This window comes from Myzus persicae, unplaced genomic scaffold (assembly GCF_001856785.1).
Source record: "Myzus persicae strain clone G006 unplaced genomic scaffold, MPER_G0061.0, whole genome shotgun sequence".
In the NCBI taxonomy this organism is placed as follows: domain Eukaryota; kingdom Metazoa; phylum Arthropoda; class Insecta; order Hemiptera; family Aphididae; genus Myzus; species Myzus persicae.
The window spans coordinates 51,036-78,833 of NW_019100615.1; the positions used below are offsets into that span (position 1 = coordinate 51,036).

At 27.1% G+C, this 27,798-nt stretch overlaps 1 protein-coding gene across 2 annotated transcripts in view; it reads left to right on the plus strand.

Annotated features, from left to right (window-relative positions):
- Window positions 1-27,798, plus strand: part of LOC111036867 — a 99,195-nt gene that overhangs the window by 39,469 nt on the left and 31,928 nt on the right. For both annotated transcript variants that reach the window (XM_022319129.1, XM_022319119.1), the window contains one exon: window positions 15,283-15,449. In XM_022319129.1, the coding sequence (XP_022174821.1) occupies window positions 15,283-15,449 (167 nt within the window). The remainder of the gene's footprint in view (window positions 1-15,282; window positions 15,450-27,798) is intronic.

The window sequence follows — 27,798 nt, forward strand, 5'->3', positions numbered from 1 at the left end:
TGATACTACTAAAATGATTTAATATGTTCTCAACTTCCACGACTCACGAGTAGTCGTCATAAATCATCATAGTAAAATAATTGTTGGTATTGCGTGTGAACAAATTAATGGTTTTTTTTTCGTTTTTCATTTTTATTTTGCATAATATTATCAAGTACGTAATATATCATGCGCATTGTGTGTTAAAAAAATTAAAATTAAAATGCGACCGCCACAGCGACCATATACAATTATATACATCCTTCACGTATGAACAAAATACAGTCGGTTTATCGTGCTATATGGTATTTGCCTAGAAGTAATATTATTATAAAACTGTTCCGTTATTTGAAACTATTCATGCACAGCGAGCACACAATATAATGTGTATGTATATCGTATATGTGTATTATGTTTAATCTAAAAAAAGAATAAAACAAAACTAATTGATTTTTTCTATCCTATAATTATTGCGACTGTATAGTAACATATAGAAAGGATGTAGGTCGCAATATATACGAATCCCTGTGGCTTTTTGAATCCAACGAAATCGATCGAGGGACCGTAGACCAAACGATGGAAATTTAACGGTGCATAACTTTCACTAACGCATTTCTCTGTTGCAGAAAAAAATAAAATAAAGAAACATATTTTTCGCAAACACCCTAAAAACCTAGTGGAAAACATTTTTTGTTAACCTAAACAAACCTATTCTCTTTGAATATAGATATGTAGAATAAATATTTTTTTTTATTATTAGGTATTCTCGTCGAGACCGAGCTAGTTGATATTGGTTGAACAGTGATATTTTTTTCTCGAAGAACATATTGCGGGTGGGCGATAATTCTCCGAAATACAATATTGTCATAATTTACGTGTTAACTATTATTTATCACCCTATGCCGACGACGGCATTAAGTTAAGACTTAAATATTGAAACTAACATTTTATTTTTCTTTGCCAATTTTGTCGCTCTCATCAAATTGGGAAATTTGCCTTAACAATTCCACTACATATATCAACTGTTATATATATATATAAAAAAAGTATAATAATTGTTATAGTTAAAATAAAGATAACACAGTCGCCAATGTAACTCAACTGACTCAAATTCAATGTATGAAGAACGTTCATTTTTAAATGTTATTACAATTCATAAATATACTTATCATACACAAATATAATACTTACAAAATGTATTAATATTTTACCTTGATGTTTATTTATGAAAACATTTATTTTTCTTTCAAAGAAGTTAAGTAAACGCTTGTTGATTGACCTGTCACTCATTAAACATTTTAATTACATCAAAACGAACTAGGTAACGTTGATCTTATTAAATTATATCTGTAATAAAAATTGAAATAGCAATACAGAGAAAAAATATTATCTTAGTACAAAAATAAAATGGTTATTAGATAAATAGTTTTCAACAATTTACCTTTGTAAATTTTAAGTGGGTAGAAAAACTAATTATTACATTTCAAAGAAAAAACACTTGATTCATGTATTTATAAACTTATATAATTATCATGTATATAATATATAAAAAGGTATACTTATATGTATATACTTTAATATAGGTATAGGTACAAATCAATTCGTCACTCGATAATATTTAACATTGATTGAATGCCATATTTTAAAGCATTTACCGATTATATAAGGTGTAGGTAGTTATACCTGAATAGATTCTTAAATGGGAAATATATATTTTTATCATTTTCTCAAACATAATTTCATTTTATGGCTACCTTCCATCATTTGAACGTCCTCACCAGATATTTTGCCGATATTTAGAGTATTGATTTTCAATTTTTGAAAACTTTGGCTCAACACATTGTCTATGGATAAGTATTTATTATATTAACTATCATAATTTACACGAAAACATTTTACACCCAATTTCTGAAGCAGGTAACTTTTTTTATTGTTATTATTTATTGTTATAATTTATAAAATATATGCTTACACCCAACATTAATTATAGCTGAATATAATTATTTTGAGTGTATATTTAGTTACGTAATAGTCAGTATTCTTTACACTGTATTTATTCATTGGTTAACTAAGAGAAAAACAACAAATTGGATATAATTACAATTAGAGTATAAATAAATCAATAATCAGGTAAATAATTTAATAGTAACAAAATGAATATGTTAAATTATTAACCACTTTAGATTTTTTAACTTAGGCTTATCATAAATTACCAAACTATCGTCACTAATACTAATGTAAAATACGTTTTATCATATCTATCCAGTATATTTTATACCATATCCATTCATAATTATAATTATACAAAGGTACTTACAGTGAATGAAATCATAGCATTGTCTTTCATATGATATTATACAATAAGCAATATCAAAATATATTCTGTACAAATGCTGATTGAATATTTAAAGTTGTTAACAAATAATTATTGTATTGCAGAATATTAGTATGCCCGTAATAATAGTATATTATTTTATACAGTAAATAATCATTATTGACTAAATTGTTAACTAATTATGTTTATGCAAATTGTATTTATATTATTTTTAATTGAGTTATACATTTTAAATAGGTGTATTCTGATGTTATATATAAGTACAGTTAAATATTAATATAACGTGCTTGGAGAGTTTATCCCCTGTTGCATAAAATTGAAAATGTAGTAAAATGCACAGCTTTTAATTATATTAATTATCTACATTATGTGTGAAATATAATTATTTTCTTAAATCAGTAGCATTCAGCAATGGGGTTCATATATGTATATACGTTTAACATGTTGATGTTTAAATATTAAATGGTTATGACTCGCTAGTTGCTTCGAAATTATGTACACTAATTATGACTTTTATCATAATATTATATGATGTATGTCAGGTTGTCATAGTTTATTAACCATTAGACCATCGACAATTATATCATACTAAATATAAAATACTAATAACAATTTTTATTTTTTTTATTTAGCATTCCCTGCTTATTTTTAAAGACCATTTAAGCTATTTTATTAAACATCACATTTTATTTTATGGGCATCTTCTACAGTATTACATTACAATCTTTATCAACCGAAAATCTACTTGATTCTTTTTGTCTATTGCCTACAGTAGAATACTAAAAAGAACATGTATTATATACTTAATAACTCATATTAAACAATAGGTAGTATAAAACTTTTTGATTTTGAATTAAAGAATATATAATAATATTATATATATACATATTATATGTATATATGAATGTTACAATTTAAAAAATGTATGTTTAATGAAATAGATATATTTGTATTTAAATTGAATCTAAAAAAAATATTTGTTGAGATTTAAAATCTATTTTTAACTGAAAGAATTTATTTGTTTACATTTGACTTAAAGTGTTGAATTAATTTACCTTTCTTTCTTTCTACTGTGTCAACAAATATAATACTCAGATATGGTAATTTTTGTTGGTTTTATGTTACTAGTATTTGTAAAGCAGACATTTGTGCTACCCAGACGTGGAAAATATACCGGAATTGATTTAGTAAAAGTTTAGTTGTATAAATTTCGGTATTACAGTTCCACCTACCTTTTTTGACCCAAGAGATATATAAAATATTTTATGTATTATAGTAATACTGAAACCACGAAACTTTCATTTTTACATCACATCAAAGTCTATCCCTTAAAGTCACTTAAGAATACTATGTGTATTGGGTAATGTGTAAATTGAAAAGCTATACTATTTATAAAATAATAAAAAGGTACCAAACTTTACTTGAAAATATGTTGGGAGACATTTTGAATATACACATAATATATACATAATATATTTATTATTTATATATTGTTTGTTTGATAAACTAAAAATTACACATATTATATAGGTACCAACATCTGTATTTTTTAGTAAGTATTGTCTACAAATCTATATTCATAATTGTATAACTTACACAGGTATTTATCATTATACTATTTTGGTATTATTCTGGGTACTTGTGTTTATTTTATGTTTTCTATTTTTATACTTCTTAGAATAATTAGGTGATTTCGATTGCCACCCATAATTCAATACAATTATTTTCATATTATTTCTAAAAATGATAACATGAACATAATTTTATAAAATTAAACTTATTTTACTTTATACTTACCTACCCGTTTTAAATAAATTAGATATCTGGAAATCTGAATAATTATGGTTTAATTATGGTTTAATTGAGTATAATTTTTGATTTATTTTCACAATCCCAAAATAAACTTAATAAAAAAATATAATTAATCAAGAAGTTTGATATTAAAAGAAAAACTGACCAGTTATTAATTTCATATTTATAAAATAGAAAACAACACGAACAAATAATGAATTGAATTTCAATAACATGTGGTGCACGTCTAAGGACTAATGTATCGATCACACTTTTAAATATACATATAAACAAAATAAATAATTTGAACACAGAGATAACTAGTAGCTATGTAGACGATACAGTACTTTTTGTAGAAGGCCAGTCTCAAAATGTTAGTGTACTTACCGGACTTGAGAAAAATCCATAAATGGCTATGTGAAAATAAATTTTGAATCTTAAAAAAAACTCACATTTCATAGTTAATTTTAATCAACTAACTAAAACAAGTTTATGTATACATCATAATGTGTGCTTGAATAAAAATATATGTACATGCCAAACCTTAGTAACTGTAAATATTTAAGCATAGAAATGTGCCATGATACAAAATATGAATGACTACATAAAACGTGTAACAAATAAATTATGAACATTATGTATGTTTTCAAAATTAAAATGCATATCTTAGAACTTGAGAAAATTTAGTAGTGTGGCAAGCATTGATAGAATCATTAATTAATTATGGTGTTTCTATATGAAAAGGTTCATACGGAACAACTAAAAAGGTTCATACGGAACAACTAATAGCCTATTGAAAAAAAATACAAAATAAAATTATTTTTAAAATGGGCTCGAGATTCAAACATACAAAATGTAAACAACAATATGAATGTACCACCAGTACTAACATGCAAAACAAATTAATATTTTGTATTATCATTAGAAATTAAACATATTAAGTATTACTAACTATTTTTAAGATTCTTAAGAAATTACAATTTGGTTATTAGAAGAAAAAAATATAAACATATTAGATAGAAATTAAAAATGTATATAATTATTTCATTTCTTGTTATATTAGTTATAGATGATGATTTTAGTAATTGTAGGTAATTTTATTTGTATAGCTTTTAACTGTATTATTTAACTGCTGATTTTATATAACATAATATTTCATTATATAGAATTGATATTTTAGCTTTACGAAAATAAAAATTATTGTTATTATTTGATTGAGTTTACTATTTAATAAATGTGTATTTAAAATTGTCAACTCGTGAACCCCCCACGAACATGTTCAGTGGTGTACAATATTTGCTAGTAGAATACATTTACAAAACAGATAGACTTACCTACCATAGAAATTATATTATTTTTTACTTTAGTTGGAGAGAGGATCCAATAAATCGAAAAATACAATTTTAATAAATTATTTTAAATGCACTATAATTTAATGTACATCCGAGTTATTCGAAGTAACATTTCAAGAAAAAATGAATTGTTCAAGTAATAAGTACATCATATATAAATATATAGTAGTCTAATGAATGCTACCTAAGACAAGAATTAATTCACTGTCAACGTCTAAGATAAATTCCCCTTTGATATTGTGCAGCATATATTCATCGGGTACATAACCTATCCTATACCTATACCTAAACCTAAACCTATACTTACCCTCCCGTGCAAGCTTCAGACAATAGAACCCCATGTTAATAAATATACTGTGCACTGTTGTTATACACAAATACGCACTGTATGAACACGTAACAATGCAAAATCATCTACATAAATCATTCACGTACATAATAATGGTTCATCCTCAACAACGACTTGTATATTGGTTTTACATTTTAGTCTTCGGTTTATGCTTGTCGCTATAATACAGGTACATACCACTGAGCAGGTTTAACCAAAATGGTTCGTTGGTATTCGTTATGCAATTAGGTTATAATTATATCAACAAATAACAGGTAATAATGTGACTTAGGTATAGTATATAATATACATATTGATTTTGTCTTCGTTAATGTTCAGCTGATATTTCTGGAAATATTCATCAGTTTTTATTTTTATTTTCATTTTAAATTGTAACCACATTTACTATAATACTATTGTTTTTCATTTGTCCATCTAATTTTCCATATATTTATGTTCCACTTATTGAAAACTATTTGTGAAAAATTTAAATTTTCTTATAGTTATCTAAAAGCTCTATAAAAAAAATAATTATATTAAAAAAATAATATTTTGACCTAACTCTTATTAATTTCCAAAAAAAATAAAAGTATTTCAATTCTAAAAACAAATCATACCATAGTGTTCCTTGGTATGGCGCGGTGTTGGCTTCCAGCATCAGGCGGTTTCAGTTGTTATGGATGGGTAACCACCTGGGTTCTTAGAGAAAAATCCTTGTCACATGCCTTTAGAATGAAAAAACCATACCATAGTAGCATGATTGATGGATTATTGTTTTTTAGATGTCTGATGAAAAATGTTCTATGTATATATAATATTTACTGGTTTTTGAAGTAGTATAAATTATTAATGACGTTTAACTTCACAGTTTGAAGGTAATCATATTAAATATAACCTAACTTAAAATCAAAATGTGCGCCGTTACACATCTTGAAAACTGTAAAGTGCTCATTGGAATTTTAGACCAAACGTCTTACAATTGAATTTTTATTTTATGTGGTACGAATTCGTAATTTCATTCCAAATATATTACAAGTACAAAAGTGTTCCGGTGTTTTACTACCAAAGGAGAAAATTAATGTTTCATTACGCGTCCGTGTTTTACAATAATAACGCTGGGATAGATTACAAATATTCACTGATCAGTAAACTTGGAAATCTACATAAAATAAAGTAATACCTATGGCTATTGGTGACATGATTAATGAGTTGATTGAACGCTTGTGGACATTACTAGTCTCGAGGCACAGCTACTTTTACAGTGGCAGGTAGATTTATCTGCACACTCTGACAATTAATCTACTCGTCAAAGACAATATTATTGTCGATCGGAGACGTTCCATTGTGAACCGGCTACGGGACTCCGTTGTTTGGTCTCGTTCTAATTACCTGGCAAAAATCAGGCGGGCATCGTCTCCATGCAGCATTACTGAAGACAAAGAGCAATGACAAAATTGAAAATATAATAAGAAGTTCTATTTCATATTTTTACGTTATTTCGAGTTAGTTACATTAAGCTATTTGAGTGACGATCAAATTATGAAAAGCAGATACAATAATAAAAATAAATGAGAAGAAATAATTATTAGGCAGGCCAAATGTTCTAAAGAAAAGTAATTAATGGAAGCAACTATGTTCCGTCGACAGTCGGTAATCTTAAAAACGCGGAGGTAAGACAGCTCTTAACATTAAACCTCGGAAGTGGGATTTAAACTGTTCTCTGCTGTTCGTCACGTCAGATTTAAATACCATTTATTTTTGTTTAATTTTATCTTAAAATTCGACTATGCAGCAGGGTCCTGAGGTATGATGAATTGGATGAATTAAATTAATTTACAAAGTACCATATAAATCCATTTTTAGGTATTGGATATTTTAATTGGAAGCTTTCACAACCATGGCACCATGTGAGCACTATTTAAAGGATGTAATGGTTGAATACATAATGCGTAGGTACATAGAGGTTAAATACTTGAAATTGTTGGCTAGAAATCCCTGAGTTCACCCCGTCTGTCTTCAATAATATAAGATAAAATAAATGGTACATTAAAAAGTCAAATTCCAAAAACATCTGAGGTACTTAATACTAGGAGAGATAATATAATTTAAAAATCAGTTCCTTTACAACCAGCATCTGGATCACCATCATCATCAGTAAAAACAACAGTTTATTGAATAAATAGTAAATTAATATAATATGTCTTCTAAGGAGAAAAACAGTTTTGTTATGTTAGTACCTGGGATTACTGGGCGCTCTAGAGGCATGTCAAGGTTTTTTTTATGTAGAAAATATGCTAAAAGCTGAGTTTAAGTGCCAAATCATTAGTCTCCTTGAGACATAAGTCTCCAAATCAGACTTGATTGGGCCATCCGTCTATATTCCATTAGGTGTGATGCCCAGATATTTTTGTATACCAAAAATATTACTCTTTTTATTTGAATTGAAACCTGTGTTTCAATGCAAGTTATTAGTCTTCTTCACTAGTGTAATTCTACCTGACTATTGCCCCGATTTATATCTGGTTTTATTTTTGAAATAAAAAGTGTCAAATTGAAAGCCGTTTTGGGGTTTAGTTATCGGTTTTCATATGGTAGTTTGTGACAATTTCTTAAGATACAAAATCGCCAGGATAATACGGATGAATTATGATTATTACTATCAAATCATCTAAATCATCATGTGAGAACTTTAACAATTAATAAATAGATAGCTATGTAAAAATAAAAATAATCAAACAACATTTATGTCATACTTGAGAGGTAACGAATTTCTGGACCGAACAAAAAAAATGAGGGGCCTTGCCTGAGTGGTTGATGAGCAAAACGAACAGGGACAGACCCCCTAGTGATATTATAAATATTATAATATAATAAATTATGTTGAATTAAGATATGGAAGGAATTTGTCCACCCTAATCTTGGACTTTGCTTGATCTAATAATATTTTTGACAGTTTTTATCGAAATTAATGCAGCCGTTTGGAAATTATTTATGCATTCATTATTGTACACAGTTTGTTTAATTAAGTATAAATTGTATTCATTTTAACGATTTAAATTCTAAATATTTAGTAGTCATTATGTTCTTAGTTAGATATTAAGAATTTGAGGTGTAATTTTTATTTTTTGAAAACCAATTTTAGTGTGCGGTGTATTTCATGATTGAAAAATAACTTTTTTTTTATACCTTTTATATTTACTACATTCATCTGTATTTAACATTAAATATGGAATATTGATGCTTGCTTTTTGATCATATTTCTGTTACCTATATTATTTTACGATTTTAAAGGATATATTTTACAACTCTGGTTTTTTATCATATAATATACCTACTTTAAAAAATGTTAGTACAGGATATATTTTATAGGATGTCCTATACATATTCCATGGCAGTTGAATTATTTCATCGAAACATAAACGGAAGCAGATTGGACAAAGTAAAATATTAAACTTATTCGTTTCAATATATTTTTTTTTTGCAAGTTGACTTTCGTTTTGAAATATGATCGAAAAATAAAATAGGAACAACTTATATATTACACATTCAGGAAAACATTTCTACGAACTAATATTGTATCAATCAGAACAAAGACTAAATATTGTCTGGATTTGTTGGATACAATTACTCTATTATATAAAAATGTACAACATATATGAATTGAAATCAACTTCAAAATTTCTCAAATATACAAATATGTGACATTATATTTATAACTTATTTCAAAAATATAACTTTTATATTTTTCACGCATTAAAACACTAAGTCCATACGTATAATTGAATCCAAATACATCAAAAGCGTGATTCATACTTAGCGTGGATAAATACTATTATTAATCCTAAATTATTGTATTTATTAAAAAAAGACATGAATACATTTTTTTTCTAGTCTTATCAGTGTATTTGACACTTATCTGGCGAATTAATCAAGTCCTAAACTTTTAGGCTTTATGATTAGTTCTAAAATAATTCACGTTTGACAAGTGCTAAATAATTGATTAAATTAATTCCAAGTTGCAAAAAGTGCTTTTAATGTAAATTATAAGTATTTAATATATAAATCCATATTATGCAATAATGTTTGTGTAAAAACTGTAAATCTCTAATATAATTAAAGCATAATTATCGGGCCCTCTGGTTTTTGTTTGAGATTGTTTGATTTAAAATAATATTATACATTTTAATTTATTAAAAAGTCATTAAGATAAATATCAGAAATATTACCATGTTCATTTTCTTCTTGAAAAAATGTGTAAAAATTGAACAACACAAATAAATATCAAACATTGACAATATTATCGGTAATTCATCATCGAAAGCTGGAAGATAAACCAACAACTATTATTAGGTACCACCAGACTCCCGGGAGCTAGCGCTCGACAAGAATAATTATGAAGCCAATGTAATTCAATTCCTAATAGATATTGCCGTATCGAACAGCGTATAGTATGCTTTAATTTAATCACTTACTGTATTATGAACTGTATTCGTCTTGTTGAGGGCTAAGGGCTGCAGATGTTGAAGCCTACAAGTTTTAAATTAAAATATATACATATATATATATATACGTATACCCATTATTTAAAAAATATATAAAATATTGAAGGATCACAAATTGTCTATTATATTATTATTTATTAAAATGCAACTACATAGATTCATTTACGATGATTAACTAAATACTTAGAATCGTATATCGTGCCTATACTTTCCTAGGTACCTATATATTAGCATCTTAGGTACATATATAGTTGAAAATAATATAATTCTGCATGTTAGTACCACGGGTATAATATAACAAACTTAAAGTATAATTTACTTATAGTAAAGTGATCGTCAGAATTAGATCTGGTTCGACGCATGAATAATTAATATCAATCGTTATTGTTCCACGTCATTACCGTGCTATTATTATTAGTTATTTTAATCAGTGTTAGAGTTTTCAATTTCGTTCCTAACATAAAATTATGATAGAGGAATTATTTTAACATTAAAAACCATTTAATGTTTGTACATGCGCAGTTTAATGTAGATTATCGAAAAAAATTTTAAATATGACCACATAATAACAAACTCTTAAGATGGATTTTAAATGGCTTGCGGTATATAATAAATATAAGACGAAAAGCACATGGTTTTCACAACCTTATCTTTTTCTTTTTTTTTTGTCGTGTTATTACTCAGTCTCTCGTATTTTATCTGTATCTATACGTTCAATATCGTCTGCCGAACCGCAAAAAACGAGAGAGTTACGAGTAAAAAATACCAGACAAAGCATCACATGATTTTTTTCAGTAATTTTATGTTTAAGAAAAAAGAATTGGATAACTTTAAAATTCATAATAAATCAATGAAAAATGTTTAAGTGATCTATTCCGAGATTACAAAAACGTATTTATATCATCGTCTTAAATTGTATTCACATGACAATTATTATTATTCATACCAAATTAAAATATCTCGAACGATAATATTTAAAAACATTCGAGGGCCATAATATCTCAGTATACATACAATATGTCGTATTATGAGTTTATATTGTTTGTTGAAACTTTATTTCTACGCTATCCGTAAATTCTTAAAGCGGAATGTGACGAACAAAAAAAGCTAGGTCACGGGACAATAATCAATTCCAATAAGACTGAAAAGGGTTTCTCATTGACAATATTGTAAGCAAAGATATACGCCCTGGCTAGTCGGGGAATAGCCGTTTCCAGGTGGCCGTCAAACACACTCCATACCGTACAATGAAATTACTTCAATCCTTCTGACCGTTTGCGAATTCGACTTTTCGAATAGCTGTTATTTTATCAGCCAATACTAATATATATGTATTTAATGTTTATATATAACAATGGAGGGTGGAACATATGACTTCGTTTACTTATCTTCTGGCCGTAACGTAGTTTTGTGCGTAACAGTTGTATTATCTCTGTTGTATGAACAAATAGACAAAAAAAAATTAATTAGTGCAGAATAAGCCATTCTGATCACGGAACGGTATAAAAAAATATACGATTTTCTCACGTTGAATAAACTTAATTACGATTATGATTAACTTTGAAACGTGTGGTTGTACATAGAAATCTTGTGGAAGATCTTTTTCACGTTTACCTGTATCGCATTCGTGCGTTCTAGTGCAATCTAGGAATGTTCACCGGTCTTAAACAGACTAAACTTGACTCAATTTGACAGAAAAAATGTATTTAAAAAGAAACCATTTTTTTGTTAACCCCAGCACTCGATGTGTCTCACTATATAACAGTTTATTGTCTCTATTACATCAATTGTTTCCGAATATATCTTCAACCAAATTGTGTAAATCAATATTTATAATTTGTTTGATGTCTTAATAGAAAAAAAAAAAAAACTAGTTTATTAAAATAAATAAATCAACTGATGGAGGTATTTTAATCCGTTAGTGAGTTTTATTAAAACAAGTTTAAAAAAAATTGAATTAAAACTATTGAGTAAATAAGTCACAGATAGATAACAAATTTAATAATAGAAATAAAATTACTATTTTTAAATTAAATTTTTTAAAACAATGAGTGATAATATTTAGTCCATATTCAATCCAAAATTAAGTAAATTAATGATCATTTTTCACTGTAAGATTAATGCTAAGTTGAAGAATGTATTTAAATATTTAATAAGATAACTCAACTGAGTGCATATTATATATCATTGTCTATCTATATACAGGGTCTTTCGAATTTTAAGTCAAAAAAATGGTGAGGATTACAGTGAGTTCTCGTATAATCTCACCCATTTTCGCATAGTGAGATTTGAATGGCCTTTTTAAGCATATAATAATGTATTAGTGTAAATATGTAATTAAAATTTTGGAACACTAAAACACTACAAAACAATTTCATTGATTTCGTTAAATGCATTTAGCAATAATGCACTCGTCACTAATCATTTAATTCATATACATTTATTATTATTTCAATATTGTATTGTTAATATTTCACGAATAAATATAATAAAAGTAGTGGGTGATATTGAGTAAAATGTATAAACTTGACATTTTAATTTAAGTGAAAAGAAAATTTCACCAACATTGCAATAAATAATAATATGGTAATATACAAATACTTGCAAATATGCAGTACTTTACAGTGATATGTGAACATATTATTGATGTCTATAAATAGAAATGATTAAAATTTCAACTATAATCAATGTATTATTATTATTATTATTATTTTCATGTTCACAAAATCAGCACTTATTAAATTTTCATTTATCGTTGAATTAATATTGTTCATTCCTATTTGTCAAACTATATGATTTCGGTATGTATATATATAATTTCAATCCTGTGTTCAAACGGAGAATAAAAATTGTGGAGTAAGTATAATATACATGCTGATCAATATCCTAAATCTACCAATAAGTACAGTGTAATTACTAAATACGATTCAAAGGCAATTTATGGGGGCAAAAATGTTTTGTTTTGTGTAACTCATATTGCTATTATTATTTTTGTAATTTTATATCATGGATGCGTAAACATAAAGTTGTGTCAATATTAACAGAGGTAGTGCCTATTGTTTATATAGACATACCACTGACTAGACCAAGTTGCATGCAGACGTACACTATCTATAATACTGGAAGTGTATATTATAGTAATAATTTAAACCAGTAGCATATTTTTTTTTTCAGTTTGCAAATAACAGAACAACGATCACAAAAAACGATTTGATCGAAATTTTTGTTTTCGATTAGGTTACAAGCACTCATAGTCGTATATAATATAGTATATTTCGGTCGGATAATGTATTTTGAGTATTCCAGCTGATAGCAAAACCATCAACTGTAATCGGAGTATGTGTGAAACTGATATACAGTCATATTATCATGGTTTGCATACAAATTGCAAAATTAGTTAAACTAATTTAAAAATACAATTTGTTGTCATAACAATACATTTATTGAAAAATGAAAATGTATCGAACAGATGTTGTAAAATATTATTGACATAATAAGCAATTTACATATCATATTAGAAAATAAATATTTTACTATAGTTACTTACTATGTTTTTGTATTAATATTGTAATGTTTATAACATGTAATGACACAATATACAATTTTAAAATACAATTACACTTTTTAAATAAGCCACCTACTTAAGTTTTTTTACAGTTTAGTTTATTATTATTCAGTGAATAAATCAAAAACTTGAATCAATTTTTATCAACATACATTTATATATTTAAAATGCATATTTTATACATGTGTATTTTATACCTAAAGCACAAAATAAAATTATGTCCTTGAAGCATATTTAGTCACTGTTTATTTTTCTTTGTAGGCATACAATACAAAGTGTTAAGACAACAGGCATCCCATTTCACTCGCTTACTGCAAAATATAATTATTATTTACATATCATTACTTGAAAAGTTGGACATCACGACTTTCAACAACTTTTATGAGTTCAAACATTGTAAATAAAACAACCCCATTGTCCCGGTATAATATTTTTATAATTTTTTAACGTATCATTAAAAACAAAAAATAAATTTAAGTTGGAAAATGAAGAAATATATATCTACTTATATTATATACACTATACAGGGTGATTTAATAAGCATTTTTACCCTCTTTTTCTCTTTCAATCCTGCAGATATCGAGAAAATATATTTTTTGGAATTTTTAAATATCAAAAAAAATCTAAATTTGAACGAGCACTTTTAGAGTTATTTAACTTTGTGTACAATGGATAAAAAGTCCATGATAATGGGCTTAGAATATATTGGGGCTATGGTGATTTGAATATTTAAGTGTTTCCTATCAATATTTATAATTTGTTAAAATTATCAAAGAGTAATATAAATACAAGATCTATTATGGCACATCTCATTTTGTTGTAAAACCATTTTTAAGGACTATTACTCTCATGAAATATAAACATCTTACTAAACGAATTATTGAAATTATGATTTAGGTACTTGTAAAATTTTTAAAAAAATATCCACTAACTGATTTACAGTGAAAGGTTGGGGAAGGGGTTTCTCGTTTAAAAAACAGAAGTTTGTATCCCTACAGGATATTCTTTATGTAGTACAAACAACTTCAAGCATTTTAAAATATGGTCTTTAAGTATATTTAAAAAATTCAAAACCAAAATTTGAATTAATTCATTATCCAAAGGAAAAATGAGGAGAACATACTTGGTGAATCCACTAGTATACAATTATATTATACCTACGTAACCTTATTTTAATTTTTACACGTCATGTTTAATATATTGGAAGATTCTTTAACATAAATTAGCAATTATCAAGCGTTTTTAAATTACTTAAATGAATTCTATATACATTTTCAAATAGTATTTCATGTTCTATCACATCCGTTTATTATCATTGTATTATAACTTCAATTTAATGAAGCCACATCGATAATAATATATGTACCTACATCAAAATACATATTAACCGATTAATATGTTTTCAACTCATTAAATTGTTCTACTTACAGTTGGTGGTCGAAATCAATAGCCAAGTGGCTCAGTTTCGGGAACTACTGGTGCACATCGGTACAGCTAGAGATTCTCCGGAAACAAGGGAAAAGATCCGAAAGTTGCGAAGAGGATGCGTGGATACATGCAAACACACAAGTCAATTACTCATACCTCAGATGAGAGGGTAAGTGTAATTAATTTCTTTGTATTCTTACAATATCAACGAATGAAATCTCCAAAAAATCTACGGTTAAATAAAAAATAATCATCGGTGGAATTAATTTAGATTCTGAGAAACGTTTAAAACTTTCCAGAGCATGAAAACAAATGAGCGGATATTTTGTCAAAATATGATAGTCATATGAATTATGAACACCAAGAAAAATCAAAATTATTATATATACCCTTTACCTATGTGACTATGTCTTATATTTTCGGACCAAAAAATAACAGTAATATTTTATTTAGTATCCATACAATCGGAACTAGGGCTTGCGTTTGACTTACACAATGTAACAAAACTATATATTCATTCAAAGGTATTTCCAAACTCTAACTATTATACGGAGTATAAATTATATATGACTAAACAACATTGATACCCCTTTGAATTGATGATGATCACATTGTTACAACCAAATTTTAATTGGCTGGAATTTGGAAATGATTAAAGTTCATATTTTCTTTCAGACAGATATGACACTTGTGATGAACAATATATTATTCATTAGTTGAATCAGTTTTGGATACATTTAAATATTCTTGTATATAAATTTAAACTGCTTAAAAGTCATAGCGACAAATGTTGAATGTCCCAAAGCAATTATCTATGAAGTGGGTGAATTTCTGAATTCGGTAATCGTTATAATATTGTTATATTATACAACATGAGAAGGAAGCTGTACTATATACATTTTACATTTTCCAACAACTAACACTATATTGAAATATTATTACATTATTATTATTGCTTCAAAAGTCAGAACACGAAGTTTGATGAAATATATTCGTATAAACTTGAAATCACTAATGTTGAGTATAGTTATCAAAATCTCAAATTTTAAACATTTCAAACTAGATAAATATTTGACAGTCTCATATTTTTTTATCTTTTCATAAATATTTCTTATGAAAAAATCAATGGTAATTTTTTTATATTTGATATTTGAAGAAATTTTCATTGTAAAGAAGTTTAAAGTAGCTACTTAACATTTAGCAAAGAAATAAAAATATCCATTGGATTTGATCAGTTAATGTACCAAAGCTATTTATAGTCAGTAGGTTGATAATATCATTAAACGTATTTTTATGATGAGAATCGATCACCGTTGAAATAGTATTTTTTAACTTCCTATTTATAAATATAATTAAGTAAAAACCAAGTATAGTATTTAAAAAAAAATTATTAACTATATTTGATATTATTATATAAATTACATTTCAAAAATTTAATATGAATGAAAAAAAAATTATCAATAATGTATTAATATTTAAAAAGTATCTACTAGCTATACTTATAATTCAAACTGATAAGTGGGTAAATAGAATTTATAATGACAGGATAAATACAAATTAATATTTTAAAATTAAGTTTCCATAAAGAATATAAGTTTTGAAAAACTGTTTTCTTGAAAAAATCATGATCGTTGATTGTAAATTTTATCAACTATGTGTAAGTCACTATTTTGGGAAAAGAAATGATGAATCTCTTGTCACCCAGAAAGGTTTATAGAACATATTATTTATGTGAAACCATTTTGTCATTTTTCTACATTTTTTTCTACTGTAACGAAAAAAAATTGATAAAATAATTGAAATGTAAGTACAAATTCTTTATAAAAAATTACTCATGTAATTCTCTTTTAAAATAGGAATGCAAACTATCCCCGTGTACGTTATGAAGCAAAACAAGAAAATGTTTAGTATAAAATCTTTAGTAGTCATAAATCATGTTTCTTCCGGACATAGCGACAAGTAAAAATTCAAGACAGCTAAAAGAAAAAATTCCAAATAAGAAAGAATGAAAACCTAATGAAAATGTAATATGTAATATGAAATACTCTGAACAAATTTTGTATAGAAATAATTCGCTACTATATATGTACTACATTTAAGGTTGGCACTTCCGGAAATTCCCAAGAATGTTCCCTGGAATTCTCACGAGGTTACAGGACTGTTCCTGGGAATACAAAAAATTAAAATATATATTTTGATATAATTTGTATTTCTAATAGTAGGGACCTACTTTATAATTTCAAGTTACAATAATACTTTAAGAAATTATAAAGCTGTCGTAAGTATTTTCACCTCATAATAAAAATAGATATTTTAAAATTTGTATGATAAATATTTAGAGCTATTTACACTACAGATATACATTAAATAAGCGATAGGCTTTTGGAATTTTTGAGTCTTATAATATTTTTTCTATAAATGTTAATAAATTATTTTTCTTGGAAATATACTGCATGGTTCCTAATAACTTGTACGTATAGCTATTTAAAAATATTAGAAATACATGAACAAATTTTTTTTTAAAGCATTTAAACTTAAAAGTTCAACACAATTCGTCATCATCTTGAACATTTGAAATTTTTTTCTGAGATTTAATGCATTTTCAATTTATATAGCTTAAGCTTTGAACTTTTATTTCAAGGTTATTCATATGTTGGTCTTTCACTATTGTAAAAATATTTAAAATAAATATTATGCGGCATCCTTTTTTTGAAGTTTAATTTCGAAAAAATTGGGCATTTAAACGAAAATAACAGTTTTATTTGTTATTTTTATTATAGAATTATTGAAAAAAATATTAATTTTAGGGACTTAATACTTATCGTCATTACGTATAAAATTCTCTGTACATAGTGACAAATATACGTTATACATATAAATATATAATATTATTATACATTATGTATTACCTTATAAAAACTTTGCTTCTAAAGAAAGTAAACAAATCCTATATTGTGCTGTGTATACAATATAATTTTAATACTTCAGTTGTTAAAACGAGAAATTTAACTTATATAGCACCTAGTAGTATGATAATATTATACATTTATCGTATACTAAGAAATCCTAAGGAAACTCGAACACCAAGTTTAATCTCAGTGTTATACTTTATTGTTGTTGTTGTAGTGATTGTTATTCAGAAATAAATTAATAACAAAGCTCATACAATAATAACATATGGGTAGGTATAATCATTATTCTAAGATACAATGACGTTTCGTCGTTTCAATAGTTATTTCGATAATATTATAAATCTTATATTTGTAACATGAGTTACAGGAACATATTTTTGTATGTTTACAGCACATTTCCATTTTTTACCATACTAATCACTTCATGTCAATCGGGAATGTCCTACTAGGAAATTTTGATTTTCCGCATACACATTACAAGGAGATTAGGTACTCACAAATGATCGTGTGACAATACGTGTATATCGTGTAAAAAAAAATTGTATATTACATATTATGTAAACTTCGGATTTTTCACACCTTTTCATAAAACTGAAATAATTTTTCCGAGTAGTAACAGAATACAAATTGCGTAAATAATATTTTAGCATTAATTTATAATTTATATCAAATTTAAAAAATGTCGACTACCTATATAAATAAGTTTAAAATGTTAGATATCAATCAAAATTGTATTAAAAACCATTTGTGTTCTTTGATTACTTGAAAAATTATTTAAGTTTTTATAAAAATGTTTGGAAAAATCAAATGTTAATATAAAATAAATATTTTCGTGTAGACAGCATGTGTGATAATAATATGTATAGTTTGTGTGAAAGAAAAATTAATGGTCAAAATCTACGTAATCTCTCTGTAATCTGCTTACGGTAAAATCAAGTTTTTTGAGAGGGACGTTTCTCGCATTAACATGACACATGGTGTGATTACGGCGGTGAAAAATGAAAATTGGATGTGAATATATACAATTAATATAAGATATAACACAAATTACCTCCCAAATATAGGTGGGTGACTTTTTTCACTCAAATCGTCTCTCATAGCATACCTATGGATCGCAAATTAATATATTTCATTCATAACACGTGATTTTTGTAGTATTCAAAAATATTATGTAATATTGTTTATTGATTCTACTTTCTTTATAATCATACCATGACATTAACTTCAGTCATTGGCCTATTTATTCAGTTATAATCATATAAATATTTCCGTATTATTAGCCAGCATAGAGATGTTGAATAAATGTATATATTAATACACAAGCACTTGCCAATATCTCTACTTAAATGCAAAGTAGGGATAAAATAGATCTATCATTGAAGAGGTATTGTTAATTAGATTTGCACGATAAAAGCAATTTTACGCATATAATGACCTCAAGGTAGGTAAAATACAAGCATAGGAACTCGTCAGTAACACTATCTATCCAGTAGAATGAAGTCAGGTGATACTTATAGCCATACGAAATATAAAATACAGCAACCTGACCAATTTATATATAATAAAAGAAAATAACAACTAATTATTGTTTGCTATTCAAATATTTAGGTAGGTACATCAGAAGGCAATGACCATATATTAGCAGAATAGACTCAATACTAAAATACGGAATACCGGTTTTTGGTGTATAAATCATCCATTCGAATAGAAGAAGGAGAAGCACAAAAATGTAACAATTTATGTAAAATATTGTCCAGAAATAATTAAAGCTAAAATGTACTACTAAACAGACAAAATACATTTAACAGTTATAATAACAGGTAACTGCAGAGTGGCATAAATTTCTATTTAAAATTTATAATATACAGATAATAATTGTGTTTGTTCGTTCTTAAATTAATATTTAAATGTATTGATAAAGGGTGAAGAACAAAGGGGGACTGTTTGAAATGTATTATAAGCATTATACATACATAATAGTATTAAGTTTATGTGAAAGGTTTACCTAAATAACACTATAGTTTACAGTTTGCGGGTAATCATATAATATGTGGCGGCGCAGTAGGTAAATTCAATAAAGTGAGCTAGCTATTTTATGGGGTTATAGAATCATAATTTTAAAATATATAGTGAGCGCATTTAATGAATCAACAATCGGTACCAAATTGTTCAGTAGACATGTTGGTTTGAACCCTATAAAAACTTGATCAAATAAAAAAATGAATGTGTTTTGTTATTATTCTCTCAGTTTGTATTCTTCAACGAAGTATTGCAGTGTTACTCAAGACGATACGATTATTATTCTGGCCACGAAAATGGAAATTATACATCGTACTTATTTGAACGAAACATTGTATTTAATCGCTCCAAGCATATAACAATATTAAGCTTATTTGACAAAATAAAAGATCGAAAAATATAGGTGGATTTTATTATATTTTAATGTATTTAGTTTTAATAAGTACCTACTATGTATAGGTACTGGAGGTATTGAAAATTGTCATTTTTTTAAATAATTAAAAAATCTCGACGAGCGCTCAAAATTGTAACTATATCGCTTTTTCGAAATGTAAATAAACATTATGTGATATCTTAGTTTATGTGAGCAAATCTATTCTATACCATACCATACCAAAGAGTCTAGTCCTTTAATATGGTATGGACGTAGAAAAGAGCAAAAATACGTTAGCACGGGCGCTTGCTTGTCAACTTATTCGATTTATGAGTATCGTTTTTGATCAAATATATTATATTCTTACGCCCTCCTGTGACGATATGTATAGTTTATATCCCGATTTCAATTTCAAAATAAAAAAAAATGTAAATTCATCATACTACTTTTATTTTTTTCTCGATATTTCATTCGTCTACGCAGTATTTGTATACAATATGAGGAAAAAACTACAGCCTTATTTCGGCACAAGCCATGTACAATAATTTTAAATTTAAATGCAATGATATAAATCATTGCTTTGAATTATTTTTGAAATCCATATTGATTATAGATGACTATGTATAATACAAAAAAGCTTATACGTTATAATACAATTGCATATCTAAATACCAAAAATAACAAATCGTACTAAAAAACCTCCCTTGAAAAAACTAATCTAAAATTCAAAATTTTTGAAATACAATTAAAAAAAACTTAATCATTGTATTTAAAGAACACATTTCAAGTGTTTCAAAATTCTGTAAATAGCATATTAACAAAAAAAAAAACAATACATTTTTGTAAATTTGAAAATTTGAAACGATAAAGCCTAAATAGAATTTTCACTAATGAGTTATAAGCTTGTAAGCTTAGATGCGTTTAATTTCTACCCCGTCAACTAAACTATTTTACAATTTATGTGAGTTCAGTTTTCACGATGTTAGTAATAATATTTATCATCAAATCATATTGGCTAAAAATAAGAATCGAATATAACCGTACAATGTTTTTTTTTTGCTAAATTGAAACTATATAATAAACAATTTTACTGTATTTTTGGGTCCTACATCTCCAGTCCGGTTGTTATAGTAACACAAAATATATAGATATTCGATATACCTTTATATACATTTAATAATAATATATATAAATTGCATTTTGCACGTCGTACGACTTCACATTTCCAAAATATTGGGTTCATTAGCTTTGTATTTCGCACGAACACTGTTGTCGAAGTTACTTTTCCACCTTTTTTATTCTCTTCCTCTAAAATTTTTATCTCATTTCCTGTTGATATGCCATGAACTGTAAAATAAAATAAAAATAATATAAAAAATATAATAAAAAAACCCAGTGACACAGAATGAATTCTTACGTAGATTGACAATTGTAATAAAGTATTTAACAAAATTAATAATTTCCTCTATCAAATTTTTAAAAGTTTCACCACAACACGCAGTTAACGTGAATTTGTTCTCAAACTTATTATAAATCAAAACATTTTTATCTTATACCCTATAATATATAATACAATTAACTTTACCTATTACTACACAGTTTATACCGATTACTTATAAGTTACAAGTTACAAAATATGTTTCAATTAAAATTTAACAATAGATTATAGCTTACCATTGTCCTTGAACAATTGAAATTGAATCTGATCTTTTGGTAAAAGCATGGGGAATGTCAAAATACATATTTTAATAAGCTTTATAAATATTAATCAATTAAGTACATAATAACCTTTAATTTTGAAATCGGATTTATATAGACCCATTTGTTTTAATCTATGTTGACCAATCAAAAATAGACATACAATTTGGCTGAGCTAAACCATGCTTAAATTTGAACTCATGATTAATCTGTTTTGCTCATTATTTAAATTGTTAACTCCCCTGGTTTCTAAAAATTTAAAGTAAACCAATGTGATTACTTAGACACACAATAGTATTTTCAAAAAATAAACAAATTAAACAATTTTTTAATATTCTAAAAAAAATTTATTTTATAGAAAAAATGTGATTCATCATTAAAAGAAAATACAATGAGCAGTACTTATAAGTTACCAAAAGCTTTATTATCGATTAAATTTTAAATCTTCTATAACATTTTATCTGGTCAGGTTTCAAGAGAAATGCGTGGTTTGAAATTGAATTGTTTGCTGAGTGTTATTAAAAACATGAGCACAATATATGAAAAATTATATTTTTTATGAAATAATAAAATCAATTTTGTTTTTTTAAAAATATTGTTTCAAATGTCCATGCACATAATTTTTAGTGCAATCTCAAACATAATTTGAATTTGTTTCCGAGAGATTATTTAAAAAAAAATGTGTTATGTGTATTTAATAGTTTAATACTTCAATGTTAGTTTTAACTCTATAGTCGAACTTCCGGTTAGTAACACAACCCTGAAGTTGTTATTGCGTTTTGAATAAAGCCATGTTTCATTTCTTTCCTCGGAGATATCAAAAAAGTCCATCCGTTTTTTTTTTTTTTATAACATCCGCATTTTAATTGGTTTGTTTAATTATTTTGTTCACGCCTAGCGAAAGGAGAATCGTACAGAACTTTCGGCACCAATTTAAACTTTTATTCTATACACCCAGTAGAAAGTCGATTAAAATGGTTTACCGTGGATAATTACACGGTCTGAAGATTACGAGACCCAAAGCTTTGGCTTAGACATGTATATATACATTTATTTATACAATTTCGGTCCCTGAAACGAATAAACTTTTGGTGCCTTTGTTTACGCCAAAAACAAAAGGACATGTAAAACTTTTAACTCTATGAAAACATAAAGGTATCTTAAACACGTTCTAAGTATATAAAATCTAAAGTGTGAGTGAAAATAAATGGAGTATAAATGCAATACTTGAATGAATGTAAGTCCTTGTAAAATGTATTACGACAATAATTTAAAAGTCTAAAAAAACATTTATAATTAATGATAATACATTTAAGATTAATTATTAAAAATAATAATTATCTTTAATACTATATAGGAGGTACCTACATAAACTTACATCGCACTAAACATTAATGACTACATCAGTTAAGGTACACATCTTATTAAATAAAGAATTACTCAACAAAATTAATATTAGCAGTAAACAAATGCAATAATAAATGTTTTTTAAAAAAATAAAAAGTAATTTAATACTTTCACAAGTGAATTATTTTATTTGAATCCAAATATTATAAGATTAAAAATCCCTTTTTAACAAAATAAAATTTAAAAAAAAAATCCTTTAGATAACTGAATATTTCTTCAAAATTGTATTTTATTAATTTACAGATGTGGGTAAATTTATTGTATTTTAATATATTATTTGATAATTCTCGATTGTTGACTAAATTTAGAATTTTTAAAAGATAAAATACTTATGTTATCATGGTTTTAATTTTGTAAAATAAATATGATACGAATGTTATTAATACTGTCAATTAAGCTTATAATTAAAATGTTTGCATTTTTGTAATGATTTTAAGTGAAATTTTCACAATTTTATAACAATTTCAAAAAACGATGAAAATATTTTTTTTTATAAATATACATTTTTACATGTGTACATATTTTTATGTATATGAATGCGATTAAATTATAATCAAATAGAGTCTGCTCTGAAACCTATTTTTTACTATGTAAAATTCATAAGCATAATATTCAAAATGACAACATAACCTCTATAAAAAAAAAAACAATCGTCAAGAGGCCACTTGCAAAATACGTCTGAGTCCTTTCATATTTTGTGTTTTATTTGCAATTGTATGGAGTACACAAATGAATATTTTATTTCAAACTATTACGTCAGATTAATTAAAACAAATGACCATCAACAAAAGAGTTTGCAAAAGAATAAAAGTACCGTTCGTTCTCCACAAGTCACAATCTGTTCACTGTGCAGCGTCTTGGCACTATTTAGTTTATTTGAAACGAAATGTATGACGTATGTATTTACCTATGTAGTATGCATATATTTTATTGTGTGCATTTAATGACGCTTTTACGTTTAAATTTTTTATATGTTTGTGAGGTGACCGAAACCTTTTATTTATTTAATCTATCCATATCGATATTTTAAGGCTAGTATGATAATTTAAAGTTTCATAATTTCAACTTCGAATTGGTGTTATATAATCTTTCTCAAACTATTTATTGACATTGAAATTATGATATCAATATTAACGAACACGCAAATTCTGGGACAACTCAGAGACACCTCGAATATATTTTATCATTTGTTGCGACGAATATTTTCTAAATTAATGTTGACATTAAAGTTTTGTTTTAATGTATTCAAATATAGTAGTACGCATACTGTTTGTGATCTGTTTTCGTTTAACTGCACGACAAAATAACTTTCAATGTGCACCATCTGTGCACAATGATTTTAAAATCCAAACGTTGAACAGAGTAAAAACTAAAAACGCTGATGTCCTTTTTTTGAGACACTATATATATACCCTTAATCTCCAGAAGAATCTACGGTGAAATTCATTACACCACGATAAATTAAAAAGCACCAAAGCTTTGTATTCTATTTTACCCTAAAAATACGTTGCCGTACGCAAAAAGTTGTAAAACGTGTTTGGAGTGTTTTTAGTGTTTTTAGTGTTTATTTTTTTTTTTATTTGAAGATCAGTATTGACTTTAAATAATAAATGTTTTTTCTTAATTCAATTTGTCTTCAAAATTATCATTTTAACTCTTTAAAAATTAAATAGTTAATATATTACAATAGTGTTAATGATAAAATAAATCGTTTGAGTAAGCCCCAAATTATTTACAAATGGAAATTAAATTTATGACGCGTAAGCAAAAAAAAATAAATCAATCGATTCGCTCAAAAAACATCTAAACTCTGTACGGTTGAGAAACATGTGATCGACGATATTGTCAAATATCTATCAGTACAGACTAAGAGTAATCTCTAAGAAACTTTTCAAAACCTAAAGTAAGTAAAACTATTTAAGAAAACAATGGGATCACTTAGGACACATTGTTGTTAACAAGTACAACAACAAATTAATTTAAAGTGCAAACCGTAATCTCGTGCCCCGTTCACGTAACGCATGTAAAATGGTTTCTCATAGGCACTATAATAAGAACTGTAGAATTATACTGGCGCAGATGGTTTAATTTAATTTTTTTAACCAATTACGGTTGATTGTTTACATTGTACACAGCTTATTACAACTACATTTTATTAATTTTTTCGTTGTCTGTGCGTGCCACAACCCTTATATATTATAATCGCTCGTAATTCAAGACGACTGGCAATTATTGTTCAACTCAAATTATGACGTCTTGGAACTAACTTGTATAATACTACCGTAAATGCATTAAATTACTTGAAATATAAATTTAATCAACTAACAGATGTTAACTAGAATATAAAATCACTTAGTATTGTATAATATAGGTATGCACTTATCAATGATTTTCGAAGTTCAACGTCACTCACTCTCACCCTGAAGCTTACCAATTATTAAAACGCCTAACACATTATAGACGTGGCTTGACTAATTAGAAACTAAATTAATTCACTAATAATTATACTCTTAGCGACTCAATGTACGAGTATACTAGTAGATATAAAAACGTAAATGCGACGACCCTTTAAAGTTTATCTTATTTCGACAGAAGCTCGATGTAAATAAGTAGCATCTTCTGGTTTATATTTTGTTGTTTAAATAGTTGAATTTCGACAACAATAATTATAGATTGTTTTGGACAATAAGAGGATTGAAAATTGAAAAAAAAGTATCTCAAACGTGTTAATTACATACATCGTAGAAAATATGCATAACAGGAGCGTCACATATTGCTTAAGTATCAATGCCCAAAAATAAAGATTTCAAGTAATACTCTGGCAAAAAAAGTCATTGGCAGTGACAGACAAGCGTGGTCGGAAGATATTCTGTATACATACGATTCATTTACAATACAAGTTTATATAAGCACAGACGGCCACCCTCCAAAGGTCTTGTTTCGACGGTGCCCCGTGTGCGCGACGTATACATACAGATACATCATACAACAAACAAACAAATAAACAAAAACAGGTCGAGTGGACGTTTTCAACGTTCAACGGTCGTTTGCCCGGTTGGAGAAGTGTGTGGCGGGGGCAAAGGGGCAGGACTTGATATCTGAATTGTTGTAGTAGTGGTTTTTTTCTACACTTTTATTTTTATTTTTTTTTGTTTCTTTTCCCGCTCACTCGAAAACGTGTCGCCGACCGATCTTGAGATTTGTTCTTTCGCGCGTCATCGCGGACGGTTCCGGTCATGAGGACTTCCCTGCCCACCCGCACCACCGCACCACGCACCATTCGATTCCTACTTTGCGGTCAAGTGGACTATACTGGCGCGCGCGCTTTTGTCACTCGCATAGCCTTTGAACGGTTTACTGGCACCGCGTGTGCTGCTCTATACCTACCTACCTACTCCAGAAGTTAAGCCGCCACCGCCAATTCGACAGTGTTTGCGTGTATTGTGTAAACACAATGCGACGAGGAGGGACACGCACGTGGGGCAGGCACCTCATCTTAATTATTATTTTTACTCTTCCGTCCCGTTATAAGATTTCAACGTTTCACAAATTTCCAATTATATCTCTCCGGCGGTGGCGGCGAAGCGATGGCCGGGATGATAGGCCGGTTAGAAGCAGTTCGTCCGTCTGAAGCAGTTTATATGATTGAATCCTTATCAAAAAGTAGATGGAATTCGATCTCCGATATACATCGGATTTGGTCGCCGATGATAGAGAATGCAGTAGTGATGCTGTTCACAGCGGTTTATCTCTGCTCGGCTGAAGAAATATACAGCTGTAAGTAGTCTGGAAACTTTCTTCTACTAGACGTTTTGTGTACCATTGACGGTCATTCTTATTGATTTTCCTAGAAAAAAAAATAATAAAGTCAAGATTTTAAATAATAATTTTACTATAATGGGTTTTCGACTGAGTGTCTCGTACAAATCGACGGCATTAATCTTTTAAGAAGGACAAATTATTATTTTTATACTCGACAGTCTTGCGTATATATAGTCGGAACCACCATTATAGTTGTACAATTTATAAGAACATGTTATTTATTTTTATTTGCGATCCTATCCACCTATATATTATTACAATTTATAAGATATGTGTTTATATTATAC